Below are 10,893 nucleotides of genomic sequence, written 5' to 3'. Positions count from 1 at the left end.
AGTGGTGTGGGGCAGGCCGTGCGGGGTAGCTAGAAGTGACCCTGAGCCCACAGTTACTCATCAAGGTAAAAAAAGAAAAGCCAGGAGCAGGCAGGGAAGCTGGAGATGGGACAGGGCAGAGGGGACAGGACCACAAACGAGTGTCTGTGAACCTGGATGGTGGTGGGACCTGTCTTCTCAGTCCTTTTCCTGGTTTTCCTGTACCAAGGAGAGGCCACCTACATTTCCAGGATAAGGATTTCCCATGATGTGGGTGAAGCATCCAGCTACGGAGCTAGCTGAGGCCTTTCATCTCTCCCAATTACCCAGCTTCCAGAACCCAAGCCCTGTGCATTATGGCGGCCAACACTTTCATTTCAGAGAAATGGGGAAGGAGTTTGCCCAGGTTCCCACAGCTTGAAACAGGAAGTACTCACCTGTAGGAGGTGGTGTTGTAAAAACAGGATTTCTGGCCAGGCTCAAAGGGTCTCTTCCAACTCCAGATGCTCAGCCAGCAGATGGTATATACTTTTTTTTTTTTTTTTTAATTTACAAAGACTCTACTGAGTCAGTTTTTTTATTTTTATTTTTATTATTTTTTTTTTTTTTATGGCTGTGTTGGGTCTTCGTTTCTGTGCGAGGGCTTTCTCTAGTTGCGGCAAGTGGGGGCCACTCTTCATTGCGGTGCGCGGGCCTCTCATTATTGCGGCCTCCCTTGTTGCGGAGCACAGGCTCCAGACGCGCAGGCTCAGTAATTGTGGCTCACGGGCCTAGTTGCTCCGTGGCATGTGGGATCTTCCCAGACCAGGGCTCGAACCCGTGTTCTCTGCATTGTCAGGCAGATTCTCAACCACTGCGCCACCAGGGAAGCCCGATGGTATATACTTAAGGAAGAACCTAGGCCCCCAGCCCCAGGTGAGAGGGCTCCTCTTGAGCTCCCATGCCCCCCAACACAACCACCTGTGTTGAACTACGTTATGCCTCATTTATCCAACTGGGCACTGCAGGGAGAAGCCAGGTCAGCCTGTGACTGTCACAGCCCCAGCCCATAATAGGTCCTTAGAGGGAGAGAAAATTCTTCTCCTGATTTTCCTTTACCCATGGGCATTTCCTCACTGCAACCCTGGTTTAGAACAGGGGCAGATTGGAACCCATGGGTAGTTTCTGCTATAGGGCACTGGTTAAGTTACAACTCGACCAGACTGGAATTCTACATAGCTGTTAACATTCATGGGAGAATACAAAAATGTATTCTCCTGGGAATTCCCTGGCAGTCCAGTGGTTAGGACTGCATTTCCATTGCAGGGGGCATGGGTTCAATCCCTGGTCAGAGAACTAAGATCCCACTAGCCATGCGGCATGGTCAAAAAAAAAAGTATTCTCCCGTGCAGAGAAATGGGATATTCAGTGGGAGGAAAACAAATTCTATCGTGGCATATGCAGACCTATTTTATAAAACACTAACTTAGTATATGCCCAAGGATTGGTGATTCTCAGGGTTTCAGGATTTTCATTTTCTGTTCTATATATGATTTAACAGTTAACATTGAGAACAGCTCTTAAAAGGAAGTGAGAAGTCAGCGTAGCGTATGACTCTTATAAAGAGACGTACAGACAGGAAATTCTAGTGTCATCTTGGGATAATCTCCAAGCAGCGTTAATTGTCCTTTGTGCATCTGTATCTCCCGTGATGGAAGTATCTTACTGTAAAGAAAGGAAGCTTCAAGTTGCCCCAGGCTGCCAGCATCCTTTGGGACAGGCCACAGTTCCCAGGTTCCTCCATCCTAATCACATCTATCAAAATCTCTCTGGGGTGAGTGGGCCTTCCCAGCCCCCCGTGCGATCCTTGGGCCAGGCTTGATCCCAGACTTGCTCCTGCACATGCAAATCCGAGACCCCCAGGGCCTTGCCTTTTGGTCAGAGCTCAGCCGAATCCAGGGCTGTGGGTTCCAAGTCCCAGCTCTGGATGCCTATCCCACTGCCATTCTCAGGGTGAGGGTTGCCAGATAATACAGGATGCTTGGTTAATTCTTTAAAATTTTAGTATAAATATATTTCATGTAATATTTGGGACATATTTAAACTAAGAAATTCATTGTTTATCTGAAATTCATGTTTAACTGCAAGGCCTAAATTTTGATTTGCTAAATCTGGAAAACCTATCAGGGGATCCAGCACTCCTTTCCTGGGCTGACCCCCAACTCTGCCCAAGATAGCCCTGGGAGGGGAAGCAGTGACAGGAAGAGAATCCCCAGATCCACCTCGACCTGGGGCATCGCCCTCACCTCATCCTCTTGCACGTCATCGTTGAGCATGAAGGCCTCCACGCTGAACCGCAATGTCTCATTATTCTGCCAGGACCAAGGGGCAGAACCGGGGCCTACTGAGAAGCACCCGGGGGACAGACAAGGGATCCCAAGGGACCATCACCTCGGAGACTGGCCGTAACAAGTTTCCTGGGAAGCCATGGAGAGGCTTACTCTGTGGGACCTTCTTGCTCCCTAAAGCCACGTTAAAGAATGTCCACCCCATTACTAGAGTCTGGAGACAGACAAGGATCCCAAGGGACCATCACCTCGGAGACTGGCCATAACAAGTTTCCTGGGAAGCCATGGAGAGGCTTACTCTGGGACCTTCTTGCTCCCTAAAGCCACGTTAAAGAATGTCCACCCCATTACTAGAGTCTGGGGACAGATGTATTTAGCCTGAGCAAAGGGCAGAAGTTACAAAGTCAGCCACGAGTGACAAGACTCTAAGGCCCCTGCAACCACTCAATGGCCTGCACCCTGGCTGGGAAGGACAGTCCGTCCTCTGCCAAGCTACTCACAGCCCAGGTGGGCAGCTTCAGACCCCAGCAAGTTCAGGCCAGGCACCATAAATGGTTACTAATGACCAAGTGCAAAAAACAGACTTCTACACATGATTACACCAGTGGCCCAGCTAAGCAAGACCCCAGGATAGGGATGAGCTATCTGCCCCCATCTCCCTCCCCACCCCTCAAAACCCCACAGACCCCCAGTTGAAGACGAGGGTGTATGTCCTCTGAGAGCGGTTCAGGTTCACACACTTGTCCATGTAGAGCTTCATGGCCCAGTTTAGCACCGGCTGGATGCCGGCTTCGAGGGTCAGCCACAAGCCTTCCACATAAGGGAAGTGGCGAGGCACCCAAGGGAAGAGGGTTATTCCTGGTACGTAGCCAGAGCTACCCCCTAACAAGCACCTACTGCATGCCGGGTAAATCACAGCCATTATTCCATTCTTTCCTGAATGGTCCTAGAAGTGTTATGCCCATTTTACAGATGGGGTGATGGAGGCTCAGAGAGAACTTCGGTTCTCTTACCCCAGCCTCGTCTACCAAATGGGTGCACACCTGTCCCACCAGGGGTGGAAGGCTGAGGCCAGGTACAGGATGGTACACATGGCCCACATTCTGCCCTCCTTGGGCAGCCCTCAGGGGTTCACTCTCCATCCCTTCCATAGGCACCAGGCCAAGCCTCACCATGCAGTACCTGGAGGGCCACCTGCAGGAGCTGTGTGTTGAGGGCTGAGGACTTCTTGGAGGGGTCCTTCAGGGGGGCCAGGCAGGGTTCATGATGGGCCAGCTGCAGCCGAGCTGTTTGCCTACCGCCCAAGGAGCAGCCTGTGCTGGGGAGCTGCTAATGAAGAGGCACCACAGGTCAAGGGGGTCCAGTGGGTCCCCACAGTCAGACTGGAGGGCAAGCCCTGAGCAAGTTCCCCTAGGGGGAGGGAATGGGAATGGGAGGACCGAAGGGAAGCTGCTCAAATAAGCTTGACCAGCACTGAGCATCCTCCTAGCTGCCATTAGGGGCTATTCCATATACCCCCATATGAACCGCACAACTGCCCCTATTTTACAGATGTGGAAGCAGGCTGGGAAGTCCTGCTACCATCTGCCCATAGTTACATGCAGCTATCAGCTGCAGAACTTAGATTCAAACTCCCAATGAAGGGCTCTTCCAAAACTATTTAAAGATTGAAGTTACATGGCAAGATTTGGATGATACCAATGGTATTAAAATAAAAGCTGAGTTTACCTTTACCCTGTCCCTACCAGTAACTGCTTGCTTTGTGTCAGTGTGAGCAGCTGGCCTGTGTGTAAGCAGACTCATCCCTGAATGGTCCCCAGTTAATTATTTTTACCATTTGGGCTCCTGACCACCTTGCCATGCTGCTTCGAAGAAGGATTATCTTGACCCAGAGCACCTAGAGCAGACCAAGGACCAGAAAGGAGTTGAAAGGTTTTTTAGAAAGGAGAAGAATTTAAGGCAGTTGTGTAGTGTTTGCTGAGCATCTACTGCATGCCAGCTCTGTCCTAGAGGCCAGGGGTGCAGGGTGGGGGTGGGCCCCTACCCCTGATTTTGGCCTGGCTGGACAGCTCAAACCTTAAGAAGAGGACCCTGGACTCTGGAGGTTACTGCTCAGCCTGGCTCCCCAGACATAGGGTGAAGGTCAGGGAGGAGGAAGAGGTAACCTGGGGCTCTGGTGTCCTGGGCTCTCCAGTGGAGGAGGCAGCAAGGGACTCCCAGGTCAGGGCGCATTGGGAGGTAGGGCTGAGTGTTGGAGGGCACCTGACAGAGTGACTCACAGGCCATCAGGAGGGAAGTCCCCTCCTCCCAGTATCCCCAGGATGCCAAGTCCAGCTCCTGTGGTGGCCCAGACCAGGCATGGGGGGATGAGTTATCCTCGCAGGGGCTCCCCAGGTACACAGCTGGCAGAGGGAGGCTCAGCTCAGCTCAGGGGTGGGGAGGGCGTGGGGAGGGCCCCCACCCACCACCCGCCACCCGCCACCCGCCACCCACCACCCGCCACTCCAGCTCCCAAGGTAGACCCATTGCCCAGACCTTACCGAGAAGCAAGACCCGAGCAACACGCAGAAGCGCCCTGGGGACAGCCATAATGAGAAGAAACATTGCCCACCCCCCACAAGCCTCCTTAAATTGGCCCAGAGAAGGCTGGAGAAGGAACAAGCCTCACCTGGAGCCCACACGTGAGCCTAGGGCACGGCTGAGCTAGGCCAGGCCCAGCACTTCCACGTTCCCCCACCAGGGGCCCCCCACCCAACTGCAATGCCTTCTGATTTTAGAAAAGGTTCTGAAGCCCTCCTCACTCACGTGGGATTTAATAAGGCTGGTGGAAGGCTCACCGCACAGTGGACTTAACTTTCTCATCTGTAGGATGATAATGGTGGCATCTACCGCACAGGCCGTTATGGAGTTTCTGTAACACAGCGCTTCGCACAGTGTCTGGCACATAGTAAGAACTCCATCCATGTTCTCTGTGGGTGTCATCTGATGATTCTTGTTCAAGAGGAGGGAGAAGCATGATGATGATTCTGTCTGGGGGGCAGAAGCCAGGGAGGGTTCAAGGAGCAGGTACCATTAGAGATGGACCTTGAAGGCTGAGAACAGAGGGAAATGGGGGCGGGGAGGGCATTCCTGGCAGGTGGCATGGCCTAAGCAAAGGCGCAGAGGCTGGATGTGCAGGAGTCAGGGGAGGCAGAACAGAGGTGCAGGATGCGTCACGGTGAGAGATGAGACTGCGTAGGCCCAGAGGCTCTGAAAGCGAGGCTGAGGTGTTCAGACTGGATCCTGGAGGCTGTCAGGAGTCAAGGAAGGTATCAGAACAGAGAAGGGACTTGGGGAGATTGAGCCAGCAGCAGAATCAGATCAGAAGCATGTTCCTGGGCTTCCCTGGTGGCGCAGTGGTTAAGAATCCCCCTGCCAATGCAGGGGACACGGGTTCGAGCCCTGGTCTGGGAAGATCCCACATGCCGCGGGGCAACTGGGCCCGTGAGCCACAACTACTGAGCCTGCGCGTCTGGAGCCTGTGCTCCGCAACAAGAGAGGCCGCGACAGTGAGAGGCCCGCGCACCGCGATGAAGAGTGGCCCCCACTTGCCGCGACTAGAGAAAGCCCTCGCACAGAAACGAAGACCCAACACAGCCAAAAATAAATAAATAAAAAATAAATAAATTTATAAAAAAACAAACAAAAAAGAAGCATGTTCCTTTATGCACTGGACCTTTAAGGAGTGCCCAAGACTTTCTCGCTTATAAAAATAAAACCATGATGATCACCCTCAGATGCACATCTTCGAATCATCATCCAATTATTTCCTCTGAATAAATTCTTAGGATTGGAATGCCTGAACCATAAAATTGGCATACTTTCTCTCTAGATTAGTCATCTGATGGCACAATTACCAATTATTTGCCCTTGAAATGGATGTCTCTTGCCACAATCATAATAGTGGTTAAATAACTCTGTGAGCCCCACTATGGCCAACTGCTTTGCAAGCCATTTCTCCTGTAACCCTCACAGCAGCTTCAGAGGGTCATTACAGACAACTGTACAGTGAGGAAACAGGCTCAGAGAGGTCAGGTAACTTGCCCAAGGTCACACAGCCTGTGAATCAGCTCTGCCTCTGACTCTGTAGAGAGCCATAGGCTGGAAGGCAGTAGGCAAGGAAGCAGTACTGGGCTGGGGGGGGAAGGAGGAGGTGGGGGTTGGAGTGACTCCAACTCCAGGAAACAGGGACCTAACCACAGTGTGGTTTTAGGAGGCTTGCAGAAAGAGGGCAATGCCTACCCCAAAGGAGGCTGGCAGCACCATGGTGGAATCCCAGGCACCTGCAGGGGGGCATTGATGGGCGGGGAGGTACCAGACAGGCCCAGTGCTAGCCACTGTGAGTGATGCATTGCCAGAGACATAGGCCTCCACCTCTGAGGGCCCCCAGCCCCGCTCCCCATCACCACATCCCTGCTTATCCCCAATAGAAAAGGAGAAAACTCAACTTCTTGAGGATTTATTGGACCGGGGGCTGTGCTGCCTTCCAGCCAGGCCCCAGCAGCCCCTCCATCAGGAAGGGGCTGCCAGAGAATCAGTCCTCAGGGTCCCCACTAGTGTACTCCTGCGTTTCTCCAACTGCCTGCTGCTTCTCCGTCAGCCACACTGCCATGGGGTGACCTGGCCGAGCCGTTGGGAATCCTGTAGGTCCCCAGCTTGCCAAGTGATCTTGGCCATATTCCTTGCCTTGTCTGGGCCTTAGTCTCCTTACCCTCCATGGGAGTATGTTATTGTCCTGTCAAAAGACAGGGCTGGGCCCACTGACAGTCCAGTACGGCTCAGTATCACAGATTCCATGGAAGCAGACGGGGTTCAGGTCCTGTCTGTGAGTCACTGCAGCTGCTGCTCTGAGGTCTTTGTCTCTCAGTTTCCGTTCAGCTTAAAACCATTCAGGTGCCAGGGCCTTGGATCCCAGAGAGCTAGGCATCCGCAACCCCTGGCAGGAGGAGGGAGTTGGAACAGAGCAGGGAGTGGGCCAACCCACAGGCCAGGTACTGGGGTGGGGTCAGGAGGAACTGGGCTTCTCCACAGAGGGGTAGAGCTTGCGCAGGCTGGAGTCCAGGAGGAAGTCCACTGACCTGTGGGGCAATGGAGGGTCATGAGCAGGCAACCAAGGGGTGCTAATGGGGGAATGGGAGGCAGGAGGTCAGGGCTAGGAAAGGGACTCCTGGATGCAGGACACAAGTGCCATCCTGGTGTCAGCCATCACCCTCTCTTTATTCAGTTGGGAAAACTGAGGCACAGAGAGGGTAAAAGACTCACACAGGACCTCAAGGTCAGCTATGTTCCTGAGGGGAAAGACTCCTCCTCCCACTCTATGTTCGTCTAGTTGGGTTGGCCCCACCTCTGGTTCTAAGGGAAGGCACATGACCCAAGCCGGGCCAGTCGGAAAAGGGAAACTGGCTCAGGGATGGGCACCCAGTCCAGTATGGACAAATGACAGCCTTCCTTGGGATTTTTGCTGTCACTATTAAGAAGCTTCCTATGGGGGAACTTCTCTGGCAGTCCAATGATTAAGACTTCACCTTCCAATGCAGGGGATGCAGGTTTGATCCCTGGTCAGGGAGCTAAGATCCCACATGCCTCGCGGCCAAAAACCAAAACATAAAAAACGCAAAACGGAAGCAATATTGTAACAAATTCAATAAAGACTTTAAAAATGGTCCACATCAAAAAAAATTTAAAAAAAAAAGAAGCTTCTTATGGGGCTTGCTAAGCTGGGAGGAGGGGAGCTGGGAGCTGCTGGGAGCCATCTCTGTTCCCATGAAGGGAAAGTGACTGAAGCCAACACGGGGTGGGGCGGGGAGAAGGCCAGCAGAGAGATCCAGACCCCTAATAACATCAGTTGAGTGCTTGGATCCAGTCATGCCTCCAAGTAGCATAACTCTGGACTTTTCAGTTATGTGAAACAATCAATTCCTATTTTACTTAACCCAGTTTCACTTGGGCTTCTGTCACCAAAACTTCTCAAAACCCATCCCTTCCAGGGTGCACCTGTTCCTGCCTACCTCTGGTTGTTTTCTAACACTGAGTTTTCTTTCTGGGAATTTACTTGTCCTGTGTCCCATACTCTCATGGCACCTCCTACCTTTATAGCCAAAGTACCTGCCAGATCATATGACAAGGGCCTAGACTGTCCTTTCTACCTCAGGAGCCCCAAGTGCCAGCCCTGCCTCCGCTACAACTGTTCTGTGAAAAGTGGATACACCCCCACACCTCTCAAAGGTTATCCCTGCCTGTAGGGTGGATGATCCCTGGGGCTGGGAGGAGCACCTACCTGTCGATGGGGTGGATGATGATGGGGATGGCCAGTAGCCCCAGTGCGGTGGTGGTCCACTTGCGGACAGCCAGAGGCCAGCGGGTAGCAGTGCCCAGGATATAGAGAGAGGCAGCACACACACGGTTGATAGTGAAGCCTGGGATGGCCACAGAGGCCAGAGACTGCCACACGAAGGTGTCCACCATGGCCACGGTCACCCTGGTGCTGCGGCCTGCCTCAGGGCTCGGCACCTGGCAGGCACAAGAGACATTTAATCCAGCAGGGGCAGAGGTGGGAAACCCTGTGGACAAGGGGCACGAGGCTGGACCAGGGAGAGGGAAGTGAAGGGGGTTGGGGACAGAGCCACGCTAGTGTTGGGTTCTGGGCTCCACCAATTCAGGGCTGAGGGTGGACTCACTCATATCCAGGACTAGGATATAGACTATGTCACCTGCGCTGGGGACAGGGTGCACTATGCTACAAACGGTACCGGGGTATGGAGTCCACCAGGCCAGGCTGTGGGGATCGGACTGTCCCAGAGGGACTTAACCACATGCAAGGCTGTGGACTGACCACAAGGGGAGTGGACGGGGGTGGGGGGTTGAGGGGCAGGTTAACACTCACGTCTCTCGCTTTCTTGCCCTTGTCAATGGCATCAGCCAGCACGTAGGAGCTGGACACACCATAGCTCAGCCACACGACAGCTGCAGGCACCAGGGAGCGGAAGGCCTCCCCCACCTCATTGGCGTAGCCTGGTGGGGAGGGGATATTTAATTCCTGAGCCTTTGGGTTGTTTCACAAGGGAGCACTGGAGTGAGCTGGTTCTTATCTCAGTCTGCTGAGCAGTAGCTGGGTGACCTTAGACAAGTGATTTTACCCCTCTGAGCCTCAGTTTCCCAGCCTATAAAATGGCACTCATGATGCCCACCCCAACTCTCCCCTTGTGGAAGAGCTGAGTGCAGACACCTTTCTCATCACTCACTTGCCTTCACAGCCTGGGTTCTAGAAGCATCTGAGCTGATGGGTGAACAGGCAGTGAGAGAGACTAAGGGCAGCCCCACTGACCAGGGGCTCACCATATGCCAGGCCTTTATGTACTTTATCTCATTCTACCCTTACAATTACCACCCAATGAGACAGACCCTGCGTTCATCCCTTTTTGCTGAGGAGGAAACAGGCTCAGAGCCAGTGAGGAGCCAAGATGGGAGTCCAGCTGCCCTGACTCCACAGCCTGTGCCAGGCATGCCAGAGAAGGCGATCCGATCACCCGGGTCCATCCTCCTAGCTGAGCTGCAGCTTCCACCTGGGCATCTGACCAGCAGAAACCCCGAGGGCAGGGCTGGGAATACCAGAGCTGTGTGACCTTGAGCAAGTTCAGAACCCTCTCTGAGCCCAGTCTCTTCCCTGGCTAAATGAGAACTAAGATCCTCCCACCTTCTCCAGGTCCCTGACCGGCGTCTGGCAACCCCTGCTTCCCCAGACACGTGGTGTAGGGGTCGCTGTCCCCCTCGCCCCGCGCTCACCCAGGTACCGCACCCACGTGTCCCGGAAAAGGTCGCACTCGGCCCCCCGCGGGGGCGGCTCGGACATGGCGCTTCCTCCTTGGCCTCAGTCGCTGCAGCGTGTACTACCGCCTCGGCTTCCACCAGTACTCCCGTTCGCAGCGGCGGGACGGGCCGAGCCGAAGGTCCCCAACTGAAGCACAGGTCATGTAGTCCCCGCCAGCAGGGAGCGTCTGCAAATTCCCCCCGCGCACCGGAGCCCCTCTCCCAGGTTTGAGTTTTACAGCTTAATTTTCTTCACGTTTTCTCGGGAGTCGAGCGGTTGGCGCGATCCTCTTCCAGCACTGGCTGTAGTATTGGAACCTGAGAGACGGAGGTTCAAATACGGGATGCTACACTTCTTGGCTCTGTGACCTCGGGCAAGAGCCTGTAACTCCTCTGCGCCTCACTTTATTCATTTGTTAATTGTGGGGAACAGGACAGGTTCAGTCCTGGGACGGTTTCGAGGATTAATTATACAGTCGTCATTTATTGAGTTTACTACCGGCCAGACCATTGGCTAAAGACTCTAGATGGATTACTTCTTTAAACCCTCCCACCAGCCTGGGACACCGCCCCCCCCCCTCCCCGTTTTACCAATGAGTAATAGAGACACAGGAAAAATATTAATAGGTCACTTTCCCAGGACATATAACCGCTGAGTAGTGAAGCCGGCATTGACTCCAGGCAGTGCAGCTCCGGTTCCCATGCTCCTAAGGTGAGCTGAGTAAATGAGGCTGGGTGAGCG

General features: G+C 53.5%; 1 protein-coding gene across 1 annotated transcript; it reads right to left on the bottom strand.

The window, feature by feature from the left end:
- Window positions 1-6,788: 6,788 nt before the first annotated feature.
- MTFP1 (mitochondrial fission process 1) lies at window positions 6,789-10,610 on the bottom strand. Its single transcript, XM_007170690.3, has 4 exons — window positions 10,128-10,610; window positions 9,229-9,356; window positions 8,623-8,855; window positions 6,789-7,423 (listed from the first exon to the last, which is right to left on the bottom strand). The coding sequence occupies exons 1-4, from the start codon at window positions 10,192-10,194 to the stop codon at window positions 7,351-7,353; spliced, it is 501 nt and encodes a 166-aa protein (XP_007170752.1). The 5' UTR covers window positions 10,195-10,610; the 3' UTR covers window positions 6,789-7,350.
- Window positions 10,611-10,893: the final 283 nt, after the last annotated feature.

This window comes from Balaenoptera acutorostrata, chromosome 13 (genome assembly GCF_949987535.1).
Source record: "Balaenoptera acutorostrata chromosome 13, mBalAcu1.1, whole genome shotgun sequence".
Classification (NCBI taxonomy): Eukaryota; Metazoa; Chordata; class Mammalia; order Artiodactyla; family Balaenopteridae; genus Balaenoptera; species Balaenoptera acutorostrata.
This window is presented reverse-complemented; position numbering and strand designations above follow the sequence as displayed.